The sequence below is a fragment of the Astatotilapia calliptera genome, chromosome 23 (assembly GCF_900246225.1).
Source record: "Astatotilapia calliptera chromosome 23, fAstCal1.2, whole genome shotgun sequence".
Classification (NCBI taxonomy): Eukaryota; Metazoa; Chordata; class Actinopteri; order Cichliformes; family Cichlidae; genus Astatotilapia; species Astatotilapia calliptera.
In genome coordinates this window covers 24,940,506-24,964,878 of record NC_039323.1, presented here as the reverse complement: position 1 = coordinate 24,964,878, position 24,373 = coordinate 24,940,506, and the positions used below count along the sequence as shown (strand labels likewise).

The window sequence follows — 24,373 nt, the reverse complement described above, 5'->3', positions numbered from 1 at the left end:
AACTTAAACCAAACAGAGCATATCAAAACTGAATTATTTAACTTTGTGTCAAAAATTCAATAAAAGATCATCGAGTCGTTCGAATTCTGGCTTGAGTGCTCAAATCTGGTACTTTTGTTGCTTTTTCTGGCCATAGAGCATCACTAATATACCTGTACGTGTTACAGTGAGTTGATAAATTAGGGAGCTGTGTGTCTCCAATGACTATAATCAGAGATATTCACTCTCTATGACATCATTAAGATCCAAGAGTAGAAAAAACCCACCTCTTAAGGACTTCTTGTACTTAAACTGACTTTATTATTCAAAACTTTTCCCATGTTTAATCCACATTGGAGTTGCATTTTTTCCACAGCCTCTAGTTGTGTGCCTTTAATCATTTAGAAGACTTTGCTGAAGGCCCCATTTCAGAGCAAAGTTTGAGCTTGTCAAACATAATCATTGCAGGGAAGAGTTTCTTTCCTAAAAAAGCTCTGTGTGATTTTTGTTTTCAGGCAGTTATAATCCGAGGGTTTTTATCCAGTATCTCTAAATTATACACGAAATGCCTTTATGATTGTTTTGTTGGAGAAGAGGCTGCAACGCAACTCCTCTTGTGCTCTTAGAAAACCAGATCGATCCAAGCCTCTCCGGCAGCTCCCAGGGCCTCCGTCAACCACTTCACATGAGCTCTGTCGTCCAAAATGGCTGCCTCCCCGCTGTGTTTGGTCCATGGGGGGAAACGCCGAGGCCAACGGGTAATTTTGTGGCTCCGTCTGTTATCCTCATTCAGCCTGGACTTTTAACAAGGACGGGGGCTGAGCAAGCCTCCAGGAATTGAATTTCAAAACCCAGCGCTTGGGCTGGGACAGAAGCATTGCCAGTACTCTAAACCAGCAGTCTGCACAGAGTGAAGGCCGCCACTATTATTTTCTGGATTAATCGACTCATTTTTCATCTTTAAATCTGTTTCCCCTCCCCCTAAAACCAAAACAATTTCAATTTGCTATATAAAACTTGAAGAATAACAACAAATCAAGAAGCTGAACCTGTGAGATATTAGTAATTTTTGATGTTTAGAGTAGACATGTTGGAGCTAAGGATGTTTTTATAGTTTCAAGATTTAGTATTTTGGAGTTTTAAAGGCGTTCCAATGCTTGATTCTGTCAAATCACTGTGCTTTTTTAGTGTTGCTCTATATAAAAGCAAATTTGCACAGACCTTTTATGCCCTGTGAGAAAAAAAAAAACACAAGAGCATCCTAAAAAAACTTTACAACGAGCTCTACAAGACAAGGAAAAGCAAAATACTGTGACGGTAAAAGACCAAGGCCGAAGAAAAGAAAAAATATCCAGAAGTGTAAAATGCATCTCTCAATATCAGTGCGAGACAAACAGTAAAAACCAACAAACCAACCGAGTGTAGTAAAAACACTCCAGACTCCTTCAGTCCTTCTTTCGCCCTTTAAGACCGGCTTCCATCTTCGAAAACCACCTGCTTCCTCCCTGAGGGGCTGTGCTAAGCTGCTTTGGGGCAGTTATTTTTTTCTCTTGTTTTTCTTTTGGATAATAGCTGATCGATAAGTGCCAGAAAGGGAAGAGGAAGAGAAGGGAGAGCAGAGTTACGGTGTTGTAAGATGACAGGAAGCAGGAGGCAGCTCCACCCTGATGGAAAGAGACAGTGATGTTCCGCTTTTGGTGTTTTTCTCACTTCATATTTCATCAGAGATTCTTGAGAAATTTGACAGTTTTGTAATAAGACAGCCAGCTGTTTCAAGATGAGGTCAGAGTCATGTTTGCATCACTTTTTATTTGTTTAGCACGTCTCAAACTGCATTCGGTTTGGCCCTGTGGGGTCTTCTGTGTTAAAACAAAATCAAAAGTGGAAAATAAATCCAACAACAAAGAAAAATAGTCTTTTTTTTTTTACCCCCCCCCAAGCAATCCTCGTTGGTGTTTTAAATGTCATACACGTTTTAAAGCTTCAGCAAATTAACTGTTCATCTTCATCACCTGCAGCCACCATGAAGATGGGCCAGAACAACAACTCCAGCTACTCCAGCGAGCGGAGCATCATGTTTGGAGGAAACAGCGCGAGCTCGGCGCTGCAGCCATCCTCCGCAACCTCCACTGCCCCCTCCTCCTTCACGACTTCCACAGTGACCTCCATCGATGGGGTGAACTTCTCTGAGGGAGACCTGCTGCTTCAGGTAACGCCTTTCACATGCTTGTGGCTTATTTCAGACATTCTGATAGAACGAAGATGCTAAAGCTTGTTTTCGATCTCCAGGCGTTGAGCGGCTTCGTGTTGGTGGTGACAGCTGAAGGCTACGTCTTCTACACGTCCCCCACCATTCAGGACTTCCTCGGCTTCCATCAGGTATAAGAGAAACATTATGACCAGTACTTCAGATCCTTGCACCACGTAAAAAGTGGGATAAAAATGTCAAAAATGTTCATTGTTATAGTAATATTTGAATTTTTTTTTGCATGTGAAAAGTGGTAGGATCTATCATGAAGAATTCAAATTATTTCCACCTAGCAGCATTGGAAGAAAAAAGCTTTGAAACAGTCTGAAAAGTGGCAGCAAACCAACAAAACGACCGTTTGGACTAATCTAGCTTGAAATTTTACCTTCCATGACCCATCATCCAAGAATTCAGGTGGAAAAAACACATGATGAACAGATGGTCAGTAACAGTTTAGTAACATAAAACTGTTTATACACAGAGCTCCTCATCAGGAAGTCAAGAATAGAAATCATAGCAGAAGAAAATAGATACCAAGTAAGAACTCCTTTAACCCTCTCAACCCTATCCCTACCCAACGCTGTATGTTGTTGCTGTTCCCTCATTGCCAAAATTTAACAACAACAAACACAAATTTCATGTTCCGATTGCCTAAGATTAGATTTGGTATCAACCTCAAAGGTTTAATAAACATCTTTAAAAACTCATGCACACAATAATGATAAGAATTTTTAATAAAATGGAATTCTTGCAGTAGATTTTTCACTAGATCTCTCACAATGGCGTCTAATCTGTTTTTTTATTTGAGTAATAACCTGAAATTTTATGTTTTGGATAAACTTCCAGCAACCTTTTTGTCATTTATGGTCCAGTTTCTGATCATCTCGTCAGGCAACACTCAAAATCACAGAACAAAGGAAAAATCAAATATGTTTAATAATTAATCCCCAGCGAAGAAACCATCAACAACAACCAAGTTGCAGCTGGAGAAGCTGTGTAGTCTTGCTTGCTTGAGGCTGGTGGCTGATAAAGGGGAGATCATAGATACTGTTGTATGACAAACCAAGAAATAAACACGGGCTTTGTTTATTCATAGAATCGAAGCTAAAATGTGTGTAACTTCAACCAGGAGAGTAAGAAAGGAGCTAACAGGAAGTGGTAGTCTCTCCTATGCCAACCCTAGGCATGCCTCTGTGCACACTTGAGGTGTAGGCAGTTAGCATGCACAGCCCAAAGATTCTTAAATCAATACCACAAAGCCAGTAATGATTGCCAAGAGTATAACGCTGATGTGCCAAGCTAAAATCAAACCGTAGCCCAGGGGTGTCTCGCTCATTTTAGCAGCCTGGGGCACATACGCTCCAATTTGGTCTCAGCTGGCCTCAACCTGTGTAACCCTTCACTGTGCAGGTTTGATTTATTTTTACAAGACAAACATGGAAAAAAAATCAAGCTTTAGAATAAAAAGCTGCACTTTTAAAACTTTAAAGAGACTTTATTTTGAGTTTATTTTGAAATTAAATCTTATTCTAGCAAGAAGAACAAATACATTTGTATTAATGTCTTGATGAATTGATTCTCATCGAGGTAATGAAATCCCAGAAAGGGATATTTGAATTAAATAACAAGTGATATCGAGATGCTCAGGATTGTCCAGTTGTTCTAGTCGTCTCTGTTGAAAGTGTAACTTTTAAACGTTGCCACCTATGTGTTGTTTGCTCGTCCAGCAACAGTTAGTTTAGTGATTACTTAATGGGTCGTTACCTATACAGTGCTCAAGATCAAGGACCTATTTGTCATTTTACAGGCACATTTCCCTTTTCACAAGAATTACCGTTCCTTCCAAAGTATTTCAGTGAAATGAGATCAAATCATCCTTAATATGACAGTTTGCAAGTCTCCTTGGGATTCTCATTGTACTTAAACTGGTCCACCCGAGACCCAAGGAAAAACAGTATCTTTCAATGGGCTGGGGCTCAGGAGGACATAGCCAACCAGTAACCTGTGAACTGCGACTGATTCTGATTCTGAAATTGAAGGTTTTTTTAAACGACCTAAAGGCCTGACAGTGAGGCTATGCCTTTGCACATAACTTGTCTTTGTATTTTAGAGTAAGGATGTACTAAATCCGAAGGCGGGCCGTGTTTTTCCTTTTATGGAGCAACAATGGTCAGTTTCCAGAAATTATCAAATCAGCTGGTAAAAAGAGAAGCCTGCATGCAGAAATAAGTTTTTACTGCACAAGAACCTGTTTCCACTTCAGTGACCTCCTGAACTCTGATGTTCCTCTTAAAAACCTCCTTTAACAGTACACCGCCGCATTTTTTCAGCCTTTCATCTAACAAGCAGTGGGTTTCAGTTCACATTTGTTGTCCATGAAAGTCAGGTCACACAGATTTCAATCTATTGCCTTCTTTTTTTCCTCACAAACACGGACTGCTTGTAAATCTTTTGACTTTTAATAGCTGATCAAAAACACAAAAAAATCTAACAAGGAGTATTTGACTTAGAATTCAAAATCAATCAGGGACTCACATTTAGAGATGTTGAAATGTTTCACTTCTACATGACCAATTGATGTAACAGGATCAAAAATAGTATTTTTCCAATTTTCAAAGTAAATCAAACAATTTTGCATTTTGTTCACAGTCACTTGTGATGCTTTGACTTGAATAAATACCTGCAGCCCCACATGGCATGCATGGATTGGTCCAATTCAGTATCAGGACCAGCCAGGGTCTGGCTGTGAATCATGTTTTCTGCTGTTCTTCTACACGTCCTGCAGTTCAGTCGTTGACACAGATCTTAGGCGTAGCGTATACGTTGGACTCGGTTAAATCCTTTTGAATCCATTCAAAGATTACAGCTACTTCAACCTCCATGATCCCACACAGCCTTGACCAGTTTATAATAGATGACTCCACCTTCACAAGTCGGTCTCAAGTCAGTCTTTTTCTCATTTTGACATTTAGGTTGTTTTTGTACTTTGCTTGTTCAGCGAGTGAAATTCAGTTGCGTTAACATCAGCAGCAGCCAGTAAAGACATATTACTGGTGGGTACACCACACTTCTTTAAATAAAGCAGGAGAAATCATGCACTCCACCTAAGATTTGGCCATAAAATCCAGTGACAAGGCTTCAGTGAGTCTTTTTCTCAGCTATAGGTTCCGATTAAATAAAAACATTTACCATTATACGTTTTTTGTCTTTGCTCATATAGATAGTGCGTTTCAATCACACAAACGCTTAATCTAAATTGGGATTTTGGAGAAACCCACAGCTGGTTGTGATTCAGATTCTTTCCTTTGACTTTAATAAATACCTGCAGCTCAATCAAGGTCTCCAGGTTGTAATGTTTTGTGCTCCTTTTCTGCACACCCTACAGGTCAGCTGATATATATGGATTTCATGAGTCTAAAGTGGACTTTTTTTGTAATGAAGCAGCTTTTGTCTGACTAAACCCTGTACTCCACCTAAGCTCTCAGATTTAGAACGGCTCAGGACGGTCAGGCAGGGTATAGTTAGTTAATGTGTGTAAACTGGCCCTATGGTTACCAAGCCTTAGAAACAAGCCACGACTCAGCAGTAGGGACATGACATTGTTGTAGTTAGACAAACAGCACTACAGGTTTTTACCCGACTTGTTACAGTACATCCTAAAAGTTACATCAGAAGCATTAACATTTAAAATGTGACTTTTGAAAAATAAAAAAGCTGCTTCATCACTTCATAAGAAAGATTTATTTTTTAAAGTTTCGGTATTTCGAATGACTAAGTAGTGGAGTTGTGTGGGACTCATGTGTCTGCGTTTGTTTCTGTGAGTATGTGTGCGTGCATGACAAATGCTTTGTGAGCGGTGAACTCTTGACTTATAAACAAATCCGTTTGAACCGGGGTTAAAGATGTAGTCTGTAGTCTGGGAAGAAAAAGCACAAGCAAAAGAAAAAAAAAACCCTAAAAAAATGTTGCCCGGAGAGAGTGCACGTGGTAAACAGCCCTCACACACACACACACACACACACACACACACACACACACACACACACACACATTTGAACACTCGTTCACATGCATAACATGGTCTGAAGTGGGGCTGCAGATCAGGGCAGGAAACGTTTTGTTTTGGAGGCTGCAGTGACTTTTAACGCCACAACTCACCAGCTGCTTCAACTGTTTATGACTTTATAAAGTGTATTTATAGAGCAGCTCTGAGCACAGTCATGGAGGAGACAAAAGAGGAAACAGACGTGAAGAAAACGTGGAGATTACTGTAAAAATCAAGGGCCTGAGTATTTCTCTAGAAAAAGCCACAAATCCTCACTTTTAGACTGCTTTGTGTGCAGCGAATCCTCATGAGAAGTTCGAGGCCATTTTTCAGCGTCGCTCACAAAGGAGGGTTTTGTGTTGAGCTTTGTTTGCTGAGGTGTGGCTCTCTCAGCACCTTGCTCCTTTAGCAACAACAACAGCGCCTCTGTTTCCAGCCCCGTCCATCAGCTCTGACTGCTGGGAGCATTATTCGCTCCATGTGTGTTTACACCTGCATCATCGCTCTTGAACGCACCTCGGCAGGACAAACACTGGAAAGGTGGGAAGGCGTAGGACCGAGTCTGTGGAACCATTATTTAATATTTGTCGTTCTCAGAAAGAAAGTGACGTCCTTTACACCTTTTGTTAGTGCAGTTTGTGAGCCTGATGCTCACGAAAACCAGGATGGAGGTCAACATTGTTTACGTTTACTCAAAAAGCTTTAAAATAAAGGCAAGCCCACCTCTGCTTTCTGTCTCACAGTAGCCACAATGGTAATGTAATAAGTCACACTGTACAAAAAGTACAGCATTTGTTTAGTTATGGGAATAAAATGTCAATATCACTATATATAAATTCAAATTAGGTGTATGCATTTAATTTAAAAAGGTTTTAACAAGTTTCAAACTAGCTTTGGGTGTATTTAGTCAGATAAACATGCAAACACATTTACACAGAAGAAGGGTCTAAATTTCCTCCACACTACTGGAGGTACTTTTACGATCTTTTCATAAGTTAATTTTAATGTTATTGTGGTTTTGCATCGCTTGTTATTTCACACCTTTATTTAAGACATGTGAGGGTCATTTTCCTGTGTTGTATTAACAAAACGGGGTTGGGGACCTTTTTTTTTTTAGGTAACTTTAACTTATGATAACTTCATTCTATGGGAGAAATATTTTCAGTCAAATGTAAATATGTACTGTGCAAAAATATTGCACCACCCTTCGTTTCTTTCTGTTTTGCTTCCAAGGAGCCAGACTGTTTTTTAAGGTGGCCTTGAGCAATAGTTTATTCAGACTTCCTGAAAGCAGAAGTCAGAACAAAAGGCAAAAAACATCCAAATGAAATTCCATCAAGAAGCCTGGAGAACTATTCCTGAAGACTTAAAGAAATTAAGAGTTTTTGATTACCTTTCTGGTGTTTTTTTCCATGGTGATTTTCCCTGCGTTGCATTTGCAATTTAACATATCATAATATTATAGTTTTTGGGTTTTTGTTTTTACAATTTTTTGTTTGTTGTTTAATGAGAGAACAGAAAAACATAAAAATGAACATAAATTCATGCAAAAGAGATAAACAGTTAAAAGACACAAACCAACTACAAAACCAACCAAAGAAGAAGAAAAGAGACTGCAAAGAGATAAAAAAGTAGTAAAACTGTTCTCACAGTGATGTGAAATCATAAAGGAAATGGGTGAAACTAGTAAAGAAGACACAAAGCAACTACAAAAATATCATGAAGCGATGTAAAGTGAGTGGAAAAAATAAACAAAACAAACAAAGTGAAAAAATCAAAGACATAAAAGCACTGTAGGAAAACTAGATGGAACAAGCAAAGGAGAAATAGGACATTGAACCAAGAAGAAAGATGATGGGTTGTAAGTGCAATTGATAAAATGAAGAAATAAGCTTAACTGAAAATATTTTAAAAGGTTAAAAAAGACAAAGCACTAGACGTGAAGAGCAACCGCTTGTGTCAGAGGAAAGTTTTGAGGTTGATTCGTGTCGTTAAAAATATGTTTCTGCTTCCTGCTTCCAGTCGGACGTCGTCCATCAGAGCGTGTTTGAGCTGATCCACACAGACGACCGAGCTTTCTTCAGACAGCAGCTCCACTTCTCTTTCAACCCAAACACAGAGGGCGCCGACGGCCCCAGTAAGTCTTCCCACACTGCACAGTGATCACACCTGTCCAGGTGACCTGCAGAGGAGGAGCCAGAAACATGGTCACGTCTCTTTGCTGCTGCAGTCTACATTTTCCAGTGTGATTTTGTGTATCTGCGGTGCTCGTTTTAATTCTTTTGCATCGTATTGCTTCATGTAATAATCTAAAGATGAATGTTTCCTCATCGCTCCAGGTGACCAGAGCAACCCTGAGATCAGCAGAAACATAGTGAGCTACGACCCGCATGCCGTCCCTCCAGAGAACTCGTCCTTCCTGGAGAGGAACTTCTGCTGCCGCCTGCGCTGCCTACTCGACAACTCGTCTGGCTTCCTGGTAAACACACACACCAACACGCCTCACTGCACCGGGATCCACAAGATGTTCCTGGCCTAAAGGGAGGTCTTTATTCTTAAAACTGTGTGCTTGTCTTTAGGCTTTGAACTTCCACGGCCGCCTCAAGTTTCTCCACAATCAGAACCACGTGTCGGAGGATGGGTCACTGGTTCCTCCGCAGCTTGCTCTGTTTGCCATCGCAACGCCGATGCAGCAGCCGTCCATCCTGGAGATCCGCACCAAGACTCTCATGTTCCAGACCAAACACAAGATGGACTTCACACCCATAGGCGTCGACGCAAGGTAAGGCACAGAGAGCTGTTTGAATCTCTCACTGAACGTCTGAATGAAGCTGTGGCGCTCAAGTGAAGTCTGGCGTGTGTTTCGTCCACAGAGCGAAGCTGGTTCTGGGCTACTCCGAGATAGAGATCAGTAGGAAAGGCTCGGGCTACAACTTTATCCATGCTGCCGACATGTTGTACTGCGCAGAAAACCATGTCAGAAGTAAGTCGGAAGCTCTGCTCGGTTTACAAAAGGCGAAAAATGCCAAAATAGGCACGGCCGGTTTTAAATTCTGTGTGCATCACTTGGGTTCCATAACTCAAGAAATCTGTTGCTATCTGCCAGCTGCTGTGCAGCAAAATCTAAAAATGACACGTCTTCTTGCAGTGATGAAAACCGGAGAGAGTGGCATAACCATCTTCAGGCTGCTGACCAAGGCCGGCCGGTGGGTCTGGGTCCAGGCTAACGCCCGGCTCATCATAAAAAACGGGAAACCCGAGTTCATCGTGGCCCAGCAGAGAGCTTTGACGTAAGTCTGCAGACTTGTTTCCTCCAGCAGGAACATGACGAAGAAAAGCCGCAGTCAGATGTTTATCTGCTGCTGCTCAATCAGTTTGCTTTGCTTTCTCCTTTTCTTTTCTTTTAGTTCACTTTTATTTTTTGGTTCAACTCTTCCTGTTGGTTCCTTTCCCTTGTTCCTTGTTTCCTTTCCTCTCTGCGTTTTTTCACTTCTCGTTTCATCCCCTCATCGTATACTTTATGCTTTCGCTACTTGGTTCCTTTATTGTTTCCTCCCTTTCCTCTGTTTCTGACCTTTTCTCTTTATTTCTTCCCTTTTTCTTGTGTCCTTAATCTTTCCTCCCCTTGTTTTCTTCATCATTTCTTCTCCTCTTCTTGTTCCCTTAGTTATTTGCTCTCTTGTCCTCGTTTCCAACTTTGTTTCCTCTCCTCTTGTTACTTTCCTAATTTCTCCCACTCCTCTCCTCGTTTCCTTTGTTTTTTCCTATATTTTCTTGTTTGTTCTCCTTGTTTACTGTCTTTGCTTCCCTTGCTTCCTGTCATTTAATCGTTTTTCTAGTGTTTGATTTTCTCTTGTTTCATCTCCTTGTTGCGTACTTCATTTTCTCTCCTCTTCTTAACTCTTAAACTGTTTCCACTCCTTTCCTCATTTCCTTTGTTTTTTCTCCCATTTGCTTGTTACTTATCTTTGTTTACATATTTTTTCCTCTCCTTGTTTACTTTGTTTTCTCTTCTCCATTCTTGTATCTACTGTTTGTTTTTTTTCTTGTTTCATCTTGTGGTTTCTTTCATTGTTTCCTTCCCTCTCTAGGTTTTTCCTCTTATTTCCTGTCATTATGTCTTTTTGACTCCTGCTTCCTGTTTTGTTTCTTTTCCTCTTCCTATTTCCTTCACTGCTTCCACTCCTCTCTTCATTCCCTTTCTTTGCTTTTTTTCCTCACATTTCCTTGTTTCTCATCTTTGTTTACATTGTTTGTTTCCTCTCAATATTTCCTGTCCTTCTTTCCTTGCTACCCCTACTCCTCTCTGGTCTCAACTGTTTTTTTTTCTCTTGTTTCATCTTGTGGTTTCTTTCATTATTTCCTTTGCTCTTTTTGTTTCCTTTTTTATTTATTTTCCTGTACTTGTTACTTTCATTATTTCCTCTCCTTTGTTTCCTCCCCTCTCATCTGATCTCATTTCCCTGTGTCCTTGGTATGTCATTTCTTCTCTTATTTCCTCTCTATGTATTCCCTTTGTTATCTCTCCTCCTTTCCTTAAATTTTCCTCTCCTCTCCTCAGTTTCTCTTCTTCCCTGAGTCCTTCATGTTTCCTCTCCTTATTTCCTGTGCTGTTTCCTCACTCTCATAAAGACAGAGGTGTTTGGCTCAGTAAATGGAAAGCTTGTTTTGGACCCAGTGGAAAACTCACTCATGTGTTCACCTGCAGAAATGAAGAAGGAGAAGAGCAGCTTCGCCTCAGACGTCTGCAGGTGCCATTTAACTATGCCACCGGAGAGGCGCTGCTGTATGATGTCACCCCCAACATTGAGCCCCGTGACCCGTGCTCCGCCCCCAAGCAGGGGAAGTTTGACAGTGACGCCATCAGTCGCGACTCCTTGCTGGGCTGCATGCTGAATCAGGACCATACGCTCTATTGCGATCAGAACAGCGCCAACACCCTCAGCAACCTCAACGACATGGTCTTCAAGGATACCAACGCCACACTCAACGTTCCCGGAGACACGGAGCCCAGCCCGGCAGTGGGAAACGTAGTGAAAGCAGAAACCACGGTTCAGGAAATCATGGAGTCCCTGCAGCAGATCTTTGGGGACGGTGAGCTCATCGAAAGCCTGCACGTTGAGCCTGATGAGCTCAAGAGCTGGGAGAGCACGCTGTTGCAGATGAGCTGCCACGGTGGGTTCGGCGACGACCTCAGCGACATTCTCAACAATGACATCCTGTCTTACGTGGAGGAGCAGCTGCAGAAGGATGTCGGACTCAACCTGCCGCAACAGATTGACGGCATCCCAGCCTGCCTCTCTGGTTTGGACCCACTTCAAAACCAGGATCCAGATCAAGGCGGGGAGCTGGACTTTGACTGGGCTCTCGAGACACAGACCCAGCTGATACCCAACGGAGTGCAGATGACAGCGGCCCAGGAGACGATGAAACTGAGCCACATGGACTTTCCTCAGCCTAATTCTTCTGGTCCCAATGGACTGACCTTTAACAACGTCCTGCCAAACAGCTTTCCTCAAACGCAAAGTCAGCTAAAGGCCAGCAGCATGGACAACAACCTCGGAGCCTTCCCGCTCAGGCAGCCTTCAACCAACCCAGTGCTTCTTCAAATGATCCCAGCCAACCAAACATTTGGCCTCCAGGACCAAAACAAGGAAGGACAGTTAAATAATGTCTTTACCTTCCAGGGCACCAAGTGCAGCAAATCAGTGACACACCAAGCAGACAGCTGTGGAGAAACATTTGCCTCCAATATTTCAAACAAGGCTGTTTTCTCTTCATCACTCAGCTGCATGCAGAGCCACTTTCCTGTACAGACCCCAAACGGCAACAGTCAGAGGCAGGCGTGGCCTCAGCAGCAGCAGCTGATCACGGGTCAGCAGATGGGCTCTTTCCAGAGGAACCCCACAGACATCGGCTCTCTCAACAAGTTCATGACTCCAGAGACTTCTAATCCACTTCCTGTTCAGCAGCTCTTGGAGCGGTCGCCGGCTTCTACAAGCTGTATGTACAGAAATGCCGCCCCAGGACTGCCTGTGAACGGCGTGCACCACAGTCAGCCGAGGTTGAACCCGGCCCCCAGTCAGATTCCCTCCAATCCCTCCTGCTTTTACCAGGTCGGAGGAAGAGCCATATCAGGAATGGCTTCGATCCCAAATTTGGATGAGGCCTCACTGTCCTGCCAGATGCCCACTGGTCTGAAACCGAACGGCCTGCTGGGGCAGCAGAAGCAATATCTGAACTTCAGTGAGCAGACGCAGGTAAAGAGCCAGTTCAGCAACATTAATCTTTGTAGAGATGTGAAGTTGAATGGTTTGAGGTTTTAATACAGACACTGATGCCGATATTTGGTTATTAATCTGGCAGTATCTTTTTTGTCTTTTAGACACACGAAACACAAACAGACTTCCCTAACATTTGTTGTGGGGCATTATTTCTGAGTCCTTACTAAGATAATAATTCAGTTTAAATCCAATTTAATTCAATTTTATTTATATAGCACCAAATCACATCAACATCATCACTCAGTTGAAGGGTGTTTCTCCCGTCTCTTCTTTAGTCTCTTCTTTGGAACTTTGACAGCTAGTTTCTGGTTTATCTCTGCGTTTTCAGGGTTATGAAGGGGGTTGAGTTCCAGTTAACATGTGCCACCTACTAATCAGTCAACAGATGTGCAGTTCATAGTTGTTTACTGGTGGATCTCATGGCGCGTCCACACCAAGTTCTACCTCATGATACTCGTGTACATGAAGACCTGTAAATATTCACCCCTGGCAACCGACTGATAAGGACATTATAGATCGTATTTTTGCAGTTTACCGTGAAGTCATATCAGTCAGCTCACTTTGCTCCAAATAAAACTTGAAGCATTTAGCTCCAGGAGCCCTCACACAGTGTCAGTGAGCTTAGGCTTAGGAATTATTTTAACTCACGTGAATGTGGTTTCGCCGCTGTTCACATCACCTGGTGTTAGTTTGTGTCAGTTTGTCTTTATCACAAACTCATTGTATGTAATTGCAGCACGAGATGACCTTTCAAACTGTTTTTTAACAACTTAGCCAGTCCCCGCTGTCACAGGGCGGGAGGTGAGGGGCACCAGCTCAGAAAGACACACACAGCTGTTCACACTCATGTTCACACTTACGACCAATTTAAAGTCATCACTTAACTCAGCAAGCACGTCTTTGTGGTGTGTTTCTCAACACAGGGGCAACTACAGTAACACTTTCTGGTAAAACACTGCCCCCTCGTGGGGAAAGCTTTGCAGCCTCTAATTACAATGTCCTATATACTTTTCTCCTTTAGAATCTATAACTGTTGTCTTATGTGATGTATTTTTATACACATGACTTTGGTGTATCTGCTATAGCTTATAATTGCTCACAGAGGGGTCGATCAGATGTGTTCTTGACACAGCTAGAAATTTAATGTCAGTGTTTTTCATCCGCATACAGTGGCACTCCAAGTCCTTTCATGTCTGGGTGATTTTGGTCTAGAAACAGTTGTTTTTTTATGTTTAAAAAACTAAATTCAGCTGAATTTTAAACATGAAAGTCCACTATTAGTCGAACTGTCGGATCAGTTAGTGTTGGTAGGTTGTATTTGCATCCTTTCTGTGGTGTCTGAAGAAATTAGTCCTTCTAACTTGTCGTTTGTCGTCACACAGATGAACAACCGTCCAGTTGTCGGGAACGGAGTTTTCCCCTTCCCTTCCCTGCCCAATGGGAACATGTGCTACTCAGAGAATAAATAGGAATCAGTCGCTGTGACTTCTGGACGGCAGAGGATCTCAACTTGAACTGAAAGGAAAAGACTGAAGAATAAGAAAGTGCCAGAAAATGGACGAGAAGACAATCAAAGACACCCCTCCCTCCCTCCCTCCCTCTTTTTATTTGTTTTCTTTTCTTTCTCTTATGACGAAACAGTGATGAAAGCTGTTAGAGTTCATGTTTGGTTCAGGGTGGCTCAACAGGACGAAAAATCAGGATAAAAGCTTGGATTCCTCTTTCGGATGTGGTTGGATTGTACCAATGCAAAACGACTGCTTGGCGAGAATATTTGGATGTATGGGAACCAAAATGAGTCCAGTCTGACTGAGTTGATCCCTCTGATGGAAACAAGTTAAAGGGCGCTGCTTTTTATCAGAGGTAGGTGAAGCTGACATGACCAACCAATCAAACCTCAGCCACCAAAACCCAGTTAACCAACTCAAATTGTTTTAATATATTTGAAATGAGTTTTTAAACCAAAAAAATGCCCCAAATTTTGAAAACAGGTTTTCCAACAGCTGGCAGAAACTCAGCAAAAAAAGGAAGAAGGCTCCACCTGGTGGTGCTATCCAGCAATTGCACCTTAAAAACCAATTAATTAAGAGGAAGATCACTATATTAGTAAGGTCATGTATATATTCCGCCACAGATGAGGACTGGCTGGTTGGGTTAGCTTCCCCCTGTTGTAATAAAAAGCAGATGATTTCCCTTCTCCTTTATTTTTTATTCTTTTTAAAAATCCCCTTACTGTGTGGATGGGACGTTTCTGGGTGGGACAGATGGACCTGGAAGTTAAAGGAAACATCACTGAGGCAACTGCCTGTCAATCCTCTGCCGTCTGCAATGTACACAATTTCAACACCTTTGCTAATTTGAACGCTCAGAAGGATAGCATATACCAACTTTTTTTTTAAACATTGCTGTTTTATGTCCCTTTGAACAGGCATCCTGATTCAGTTCATTTCAAGTCTTTACTGTCCCAGTGAGGGAGATTTGCTTTGCAGACAGGGTAGAAAATTATTGTAGTTTAAAACGAAAAGAAATGCACAACCAGACATCGGCATCATCCTACTAACAGACCATACGTAAGATTTAATTCAGTGAAAACAGCTGCTTGTTGATATATTTTAAGAGCTTTGTCACTGAGCCAGTTTTCTTTCCTTCCTTTTCCTTTTGTGTTGTTGCTTTATTTTTATTGTACCAGGAAAAAAATTGCAGATCGTGCCTTAAACTGACAGGAACTTTAAAGGGACAGTCAGTAGAGATTAATTAGAAGACCAAAGTTGCCCTTGCCTTAACTAAGTCACGCAGGCCCAAATAACCTCCAGCCACTAGGGAGAAGCATGCATTCTCCAAACAAGCGGTGCTCGAGGTTGCAATCAATCACAAAAAACTTCTTTGTGGTTGTTTAGATCGTTACCAGATTGCTGCAGTCACCTATTGTTTCCATGAATGACAACTTTTTTTTACAGTTTCACTACCACTAAAATACTTTGCAGACAAGTGAGCATCAAATGCTTCAATCTGCTAGCAACCAACGCACTTGCAAGGAGATCTTCGGCACAAATGATTCACCCAGCAACTGCAAGCAACCATTGTTTGCCTGTGTGACTGAAGCTTTAGCCATTATTTGAGATTTTTTTTTTGCACTACTCCTTTAAATTGTTTGACTTGCCAAAGCACAGTGAGAAGTCCGAGACTTACTATTGCTAGACAGAAAACTGAGAACAATTTAGACAACTTTAGTACTTAGTTGTTGTTTTTTAATTATGTCATTTAAAGGTTATATCGAAATGTTTTAATGATAAAATCAAACAAATTAAAATAAAACTTAAACTGAGTCAAAGTTCAGATTTTTTAAAAAACTTTTATTGTTATCTTTTTGTAAATCCAAACAACTAAATCTTAAAAAAAAAACTGAAGCTGAGGATTTTTTACAAAACCAGATTTCTTGTTACCCACAACAAACCTCCATCCTTTGTGTCTTTTCTTCTTCTTTTACTCATTTCTTGCTATCGGAGTAACATTGAAACACAGAAGTAAAACACTCAGAGGCAGCTATTGTATATTTTAAATGAGAGAAAAATGGAAAAAAAAAAAAGAATTCACACTTTATAGTGTCTTTTAAATTGACCTCTTTTTGACTGTCTGTTTAAAACAGTTTAGGAAACAAAGCAACCTGTTCTGAGCTGTGAATTTTTGTTCACATGACTAAATCAGTGGCATCAAGGTTAGAAACTAGTGCTGTCAGGGTTAATCTCATTAAAATGGCGTTAACACCATAACCGCATTATCGCGGCAAATCTCCGTTAGCGAGTTAACGCGGATCGCCCCGCATTAGAGCGTTAACACATTAGCGCCGTCCAGCCCCACGCACTACAATACATGTGTGGAACCCCACAAAACAACAGTTGGTCAGAGAATAAGTGAATAACTACACATAATAATGTTAGGAAAATCTCTTGACGTTTCATGTGTCTGAAAGAAAAAAATCTGCCAGTATATCACAATATTGGATTTTTAGATGACCAATATCGGTATTGGTATCGTTCTTCAAAACCCTATATCACTCAGGCGCTAGTTATCTGAAAGTGTTTTTTAGTTTTTTACAGCTTGCTCTAAAGCACCAGAATTTGACCTCATGCAGCTCCAAGTTTATGCCTGTGTAAACGTCGTTGTGAACCTTTGCAGCAGTTTCACCAAAAGCCATGAAAGCAAAACTAAATATCAGCACTCACGGGTGGAGATGGAGATTCAGTACAGAAATAGTTCTTCACAGCACTTCTGCTTCTCCTCCTCTTCTTTTAATCAGAGCTTTTCTTCATAAAGTATTCTCTAAGTGGAAATATAAATATCTCCTGTTGCTTTATCTACATTATACTGACTTTGTACTTTTACTCTACTTTCATTTTCAATCCGTCGGAGGCCAAGACTCCAAATGCAGTATCTTTGTGTAACTGTATATAAATATATATATTTGTCCTTTTATGCTTTTTTTTCTCCAAAGTATGTATTGTCATATATTGTGTATTTTAATATTGTATTGCCTTAACATGACCCACACTTATCATTTTTTTGTACATTTTCTGCACATTGCATATGTATGTAACCTCCTGTTATGATGTTTTTTTATTATATCTTGTGGCTTTGCCGTCAATATTTGGCTTTAATTGTGTATGAGTGTTTGACTCTTTACATGCTCACCATATAAATTAAATGTGATCTGATCACACAATTGCTATATTTTATTTTATTTTTTTGTGAAAACAAAGTTTTTCTAAACCTCCTTTAGGAAAATTTGGGATTAAAAATAAAACAGTGGATTGAAATTCATAAATACATATTAACTAATAATTAATAACGAATAAAGTGATTAATAATACAATATAATATAATATTACTGGTTTGGATTGTTGTGATGGTTTCCACAGTGGCCACTAGATGACAGTGTAACTATTTTGGTAAGTTTGACTTTTTCCTTGAAGTTAAACTTTAAGTTGATGATTTCTGCAAATAGGGCTAGAAAATATATTTATAAAAAAAATAAATACATACGTAGTTGTATGCTTCATGGACAGATAGATGTTTTGACTGTGATATAAAATTAAAATTGTGACAACAAATGTATTTAAAATTGCTCAAAAAGCTAAAGCTTTTCCAGTATATATGCTAACATGAGGCAATCGACCTTTAATGCAGCAATAGTACAAAATAAGTTGCTGGTAAATACATTTTTTTTAAACTTGACATCTTAGAAGCCTAATTTAAGAGTGAATCCTTCTAAAATTGAAGACATTTTTCTGATTTTGAAACATTTAAGATTGCCCTTGAAACACAATTAAAGAACTCATATAGAGTTCACTGTACAAATCCTTAAGCAAAATAAATTGCAGCTTGCAAGCTTTAAAAAAGTGCTGGTTGGAATTCCGATTAAAACACTGCTATTTTAAATTCAACTGATCGTTATTGTTTTTCTTACAAACAAACAAAACCTTTACTGCAATTTTTAAACATACAAAAAATGTATAAAAATGTATTTAAACAATGTATAATAATAATAATAATAATAATAATAATAATAATAATAATCCAGAAAAACTTTGTGGTTCATACTTTGTTATATTTTGTAAAACAAAAAAACATAAACAAGGAAATGAATTTTAACATCAGAAAACAACAACATGTACATTTATGATGTTGAAAAACGTTGTTTTTTACATTTTAAATGAAAACTCGGCGACGTTTTTTTTTTTCTTCTCTTACGTCACCTCTGACCCGAAGCGCGCTCTCGGCTTCAAATCAGTGCCCAGAAAGGTGCCCGGGAAGCGCGCGCCGGTCAGAGAGCAGAGTAGAGAGAGACAGCAAACAGGGAGGAGCGCTTTGAGGACGACAACTGAAATTTATCGACGATTCTTACAGTTTTTTGATGTGTCAGGATGTGAAGCTCAAACTGTTTGTTTTTAATGCTGGATTTGAGCCGCCGGCGGGGCGCCATGGACGGGATAAACCGGTGACGGTACCGTTACTACTTTGACATTCCTCACCGGGAGCCTCGGTGCCTCAGCTTCACTGTGAGTTTATCTATGGCGTCTGTTTCAGCCCTTTGAATTAGCGCTGTAGTTGTCGTTATCACGGCTCTGGCTAACGGTGACGGCCCGGGATGTTGCACATCAGTCGGTGAGAACAGGTGTTGGTGATCCGCGGTTTCTGGACCAGTTTGATGGATTTCCTCCAGCTTCACTGTGAATAAATCAGCGAGATGTATGCCGCGCGGAAAAGAAGAAAACCGGCCCAGAAAGGGTACGTTATATTTGTTATCGTGAACGCCATGTAAGTAGTAATGAAATGGGTCTGTTGTAAGCTTTATTTTTATACACAAATATTATATCATTATTTAAATATGAAATATATATTATATTGGTCGTATTTATTGTAATGTTATGAAGACAGGCACAAAAAAAATCTTTTTTAAATGTTTATTTAAAACACTACAAATTTATAGTGTCACTGGCATGTTACAGATCGATGGATACAAATAAAAAGGCAACAATTGTTTAGTAGTAACCAATATTAGCTTTTGATACTGACAGCAATGTTCCATGTTATTTTTGTTATCATTATTATTATTATTATTATTATTATTATTATTATTGTTATTATTTGTAGTAGTAGTAGTAAAAGTGCACTTTTACTAGTGGTGGTCTGTTAATTGCTGTAATAAAAAATGTATTTCTTAGATTATGAGATGACCGGAAAGACTTCCCTTTTTCCTGTATTTGGGAAACTCTTTTTTTGCTACAGCAGTTACTATATTAATATTATTGCTAACAGGGGATGGATAATAATAATAATAATAATAATAATAATAATAATAATGTTATTATTTTTATTATTATTAAATAACAATTATAATGGATGGATGAATTACTATGCTGATGCCCAAATAGAGGTGTGGTAATACCCCCGTGTCTTGCCCTAAGATAGCTGGGACAGACTCTCATAGGACACCAGTGCCCGGCTCCCTCGACCCTGAATTACAGAAGCAAAAGAAAATAATATCTGACATATGCCTCTCATCCGGACAGATGTATTGTATTTCACATGTGGCTTTGAGCCCCACACCAAAACAAAATCAGTGAAAAATGCAGTGAGTGCCATCTGTAGAATTCACAGATGTCCTTAAGTGCACAACTATATAGGATTTTGGATTTTTAAGACTGATACCAATACCGATATTTGGCCGTTTAAAATTCTGATATGAAAGTTGATATTTTTTTGTCTTTCAAAATCAAAACACAAATAGATTTCTCTTAGTATTTGCTACATGTAGGAATTTATGACTCCTTACTATGATAATGTTAGATGTTAGTTGTTGCAAACAGGGAAGTTGCAGAGCACCCTCTGGTGGACAAACTATGCAACGAAATTCTCGAATCTCTTCTTCGCTTTTTTACTTTTCAGTTATCAGCCGTTATAAATGTTGATACCAATATAGTGGCAAACAACTAATATATATATGATTTTATTTATATATTGGCAATCAGAATTATGATCTGAATGCATTGTTGTGCCAAACACATTTTGCTTTTCCAACGTCAGCTCTATAATTTATCTTGTTCAGGGTTTGTCGGTTCATTGCTTCATTTCTCTTCATGTTATTTAAAGTTGTTACATTATATGTGGTATACAGGGACTAGGGTAAGATGTAATAAAAGGACAGAACAAAATAGAAATGTGTAATGTGTCACCAACTGCCGCACCTGTAAGAAAAACAAACATACAACACCTGTAACTCAAACATTTGAAAATGCACAGGTATATAAATCAGCAATCTTCTTGTGGGATGTGTGTCTGTGTGTGTGAGAGCGAAAGAGAGAGAGTGTAGAGTGTGTGTGTGTGTGTGTCTATGTTACGAAATGTAAAATGAAAAAGAGCGTGGGAAGCCTCAATAATGCTCCCATAAGCCAGAGAGAGACAGAGATGGATCCAGGAAAACTGTAAAAATGTCTTGATTTCCAGAGTCAAACCGCCCCCCATCGAAGGCGCCAAATCCAACCCATCCAAACGCCACCGTGACCGCCTGAACTCGGAGTTGGACCAGCTCGCCAGCCTCTTGCCCTTCCCCGAAGATGTTATATCGAGCCTGGACAAGCTGTCCATCCTGAGGCTCAGCGTCAGCTACCTGCGCACCAAGAGCTTCTTCTCAGGTAGGAAACACTGCACACCTTTAGGAACACTGAGCTTTACTTTTACCCGTTGACCAAGGGCTGTCTTTAAGTTACCTTTGCTCAAGGTGGACTAAACGGCGGAACATGAACACTGTAAAAGCAAGGGGTGTGCATGATTTATAAGTCCAGAAAGTCAGCTGTGGGATTTCTTTGTGGTCCAAGACATCATCTAGTTTAGGCCTAAGTCCTGTTTCCTTCACAACCACCTCTTTTTCCAATTTTATTTGTTCATTTATTTATCGTTTCTATTATATTTTAAGTTCAAGGAAGTCCAAAACCATACTTTTTAAAGAATTCAATCACTGTGTGGTGTTTGTCAGGTTATTGAATAATCATGTTGAATACATGTGCTTACACTTATTATGGTTTTTGCCATAAAAGAGCATCTCTGCTGTAGCTGCCAGTAGCTCCTCACAGGAAGTTGACTGCATCTTTGCAGGGTGAAGTGATCTCGACTTAAAAAAGTACAAAAGATGCATCTTGAACTTGAGATAGATGCAGAAAGAAAGAGAAGGTGGCAAGTGTCAGCTTTGCCCTTTTCCTTCCTCGCCTCCTGAAGTAGCTTTTCACACCTCACAAAGAACCTGCAGACACTGAGGCAGAAAGCATGCAGATAGAGATGGAGCCGAGAGGGTTTTAAGTACACAGAAAGGAGGTCAGAGAGGCGGTCTGCGGGCCAGCAGATGGGAGAGTCAGGAAGGTTTTTACTGTTGTAAGGCAAAGAAATGATTCATCAGATGGGAGATCAGTCACTTTAACACAGCTGTTTGTGATGGAGCTGAACCAGATTTTATATAAGTGAGGCTCTGATGCAAGGTAGCTGGGACTAAGTTGGGTGATTACAGTTCCTCAGTTGCATTTTAGGAATTGAAACCTTCAGTGTGTTGTAGTAAGACTAATGTCTAGGTCACAGGTAGGAGGACAGAGGAGATGAGGGTTTTTTTTTGGGGGGGGGGGGGTTCCCATGTAGTTTCCATGTTTTGAGTGCAGACTTTGCTGCTTGCCTTTCTGTCCTCTTTGGGACTCTGTCATTGGTTAAATAAAATCCTGCTTCCTCCATTACAACCCACACCTTGCTAAACAGTGCAGACTAGATCTGACCAGATGCAATATATACACTCACCAGACACTTTTTTCAGTCCACCTGTTCAGCTACTCGTTAATCAGCCAATCACATGGCAGCAACTTAGTGGATTTAGCAACGTGATCAAGACCACCTGCTGAAGTTCAAACCGAATATCAGAATAATAAAGAAAGGTGATTTAAGCAAATTTTAACATGCTGTTGTTGTTGTTGGTCTGAGTATTTCACAAACTGCTGATGTAGTGGAATTTTCCCACACAACCATCTCTAGAGTGTACAGCGAATGGTGTGAAAAAGAGCCACAGTTCTCTGGTTGAAAATGCCTCGGTGATGTCAGAGGTCAAAGGAGAATGGTCAGACTGCTGTGAGCTGATAGGAAGGAAACTTAATCAACACTTGTCAAAACCAAGGTATACAGAAGAGCATCTCAACAGTAGCAGAAGACCGCATCGGTTGCCATTCGTGTCAGCTAAGAACAGGAAACTGAGGCTACAGTTCACACAGGTTCACCAAAACTGAACAAAACACACGTTGGGTCCCTTAGTACTAACTGACGTCATTTAAACACCACAGCCTACCTGAGTATTGTACCACAGTGTACCATCTTCTGATGGCTACTTCCAGCAAGATAACACACCATGTCACAAAGCTCAGATCATCTCAAACTGGTTTCTTTAACATGACAATGAGTTCACTGTACTCAAATGGGCTCCACAGTCACCAGATCTGAGTCCAGATAGCACCTTTGTGATGTGAAGCCAACAAATCTGCAACAACTGTGTGATGCTATCATGTCTATATAGACCAGACTGAGGAATGTTTCCAGCACCTTGTTGAAGTGATTTTCAAAAATGTAATTTGGCTTCTCTGGCAGCTTAAAACAATACAGCTAAGTTCTAACTTTTAGCTATTACCTTTAAAATTGTGACTTAAAAGCATCACTTTTGCCGTTTTAACCTCCCAGGACCTGGCATCCACATATGTGGCCATCACATTTTGGATTGACTAGATCAAAATACTAAATTTTGCTCCACAAGGGTCTGATATCCATTTACGAGGACATTATACAGCCTCTGTTTTATCAAAATTTAAAACAAATGTACAAATCGGGTTAAAAAAAATCTGGTGATTCCTTGTTTTTACATTAATCGGGTCCCAATATGCCCAAATATCAAAGAGAAATTTAAAATGCATGCCATGGAAGAGTTCAGGTCTTAGGAGGTTAAAGCTGTGCAGGAACTCTGTAGCAAGGACACAGAAACATATCCTGTTCTTGTTTAAGGAGTTTATATTTGGGTCCTCACAGAGAGTAACTTAGGAGCTGCCTGCAGTTAATAATTCAACCACGTTGAGCCTGAAGAGTTTATACAACAGAGCGAGGCTCAATGCTTGATTATGAAGGCAATGGTGTTTGTAAGGGTGTCAGTGATTGTGGTTGGTGGTGCTCTTTTTAACTTCAGTGGATATTATACATGGTTATGCTCAGGATATGTCAGCCTATTTCTACTGGAAATAGCTTTTGGTTAAACCTTCAGCAAGGAATTTGCATTTGCACTGTTACGTTTTTATATCACTGTAATGCACATAAAAAAACCAGCTGCTTGTTTAAGTGAAAATAAATGGATGGGTTTTTTTTGCGCTAGTAATGTTGTGGAGTTGTATTTTGTCTCGCATCAATTATATCGTCAGTTATATCGTTATCGCAAATTTTCAAATATATATCGTGATAAATATTTTTGGCCATATCGCTCTGCTCTAGAAGTAACTATATAATTAATTGCCCAACATTGGTCATTATATACTGTATTTTGCAGACAGAGAGCTACAGACTCTCTCCCAGACCACAGACTCATACTCATAATACAAGTCAGAGCTTTATTTTTTTTTAAAAAGAAAGTTGCGTTTTAAAAATTGGAGTTCATGTTATTTTTACTTCCAATAGTGTTAACATACTACACAAGTCATGAACAAGATTTTTTAAAATTTTAATTGTAAGTGGGCTAAAGCACTTAATTAAAAGTAGTCTAACATAAATGTAAATGCTGTAATTTGATTATTTTAATAAACCATGTAACTTGGATGGATTCGATGCTGGTGTGTCCTCACACGTCTAAAGGACCGCTCAGGGAGTTTGTGTGTTTGCTCAGACACATGAAAACTTAGAGGGAACATTGGTGGTGACCCTTGCGTCTGTGATTCAGACTCTGTTTAAGAAGTGCAAAAGTGCAGAAGGATCAGCTTTGTCGAGGAGTTAGCGGGCTTACAGGCATAGCAGATGGATTTTACTCTGTGTGTGTGTGCGTGCGCGCGTGGGTGTGTGTGTGTGAGGCAGCGCTGAAAGTTTTCACAGATTATCCATTAAAAGCAGATTGTACATCTGTCCAAAAACAACAAACGGCCCTCAGAAATCTGCTCAGCCTGAAAAATCCTCCAGCGTCAGTCAGTGTGAGGGAGAACGCGACTTTGCCAGTTTATGCAAGATTATTTTGTGTGTTCATATAAACTGATATAAACTTAATCT

General features: G+C 40.1%; 2 protein-coding genes across 2 annotated transcripts in view; both read left to right on the top strand.

Annotated features, from left to right (window-relative positions):
• The window catches only part of ahr2 (aryl hydrocarbon receptor 2), a 118,024-nt gene extending 100,766 nt beyond the window's left edge, over positions 1 to 17,258 (top strand). The window contains exons 3-11 of the mRNA XM_026157809.1: positions 1,998 to 2,188; positions 2,269 to 2,358; positions 8,295 to 8,409; positions 8,612 to 8,751; positions 8,852 to 9,054; positions 9,146 to 9,255; positions 9,421 to 9,562; positions 10,981 to 12,532; positions 13,939 to 17,258. Coding sequence (XP_026013594.1) covers positions 1,998 to 2,188; positions 2,269 to 2,358; positions 8,295 to 8,409; positions 8,612 to 8,751; positions 8,852 to 9,054; positions 9,146 to 9,255; positions 9,421 to 9,562; positions 10,981 to 12,532; positions 13,939 to 14,025 — 2,630 coding nt within the window. The 3' untranslated portion in view covers positions 14,026 to 17,258. The remainder of the gene's footprint in view (positions 1 to 1,997; positions 2,189 to 2,268; positions 2,359 to 8,294; positions 8,410 to 8,611; positions 8,752 to 8,851; positions 9,055 to 9,145; positions 9,256 to 9,420; positions 9,563 to 10,980; positions 12,533 to 13,938) is intronic.
• Positions 17,259 to 18,291: 1,033 nt separating this feature from the next.
• Positions 18,292 to 24,373, top strand: part of LOC113015805 (aryl hydrocarbon receptor-like) — a 65,270-nt gene continuing 59,188 nt past the window's right edge. Inside the window, exons 1-2 of the mRNA XM_026158122.1 lie at positions 18,292 to 18,841; positions 20,561 to 20,748. Of these exons, the coding sequence (XP_026013907.1) occupies positions 18,801 to 18,841; positions 20,561 to 20,748 (229 nt within the window). The 5' untranslated portion in view covers positions 18,292 to 18,800. The remainder of the gene's footprint in view (positions 18,842 to 20,560; positions 20,749 to 24,373) is intronic.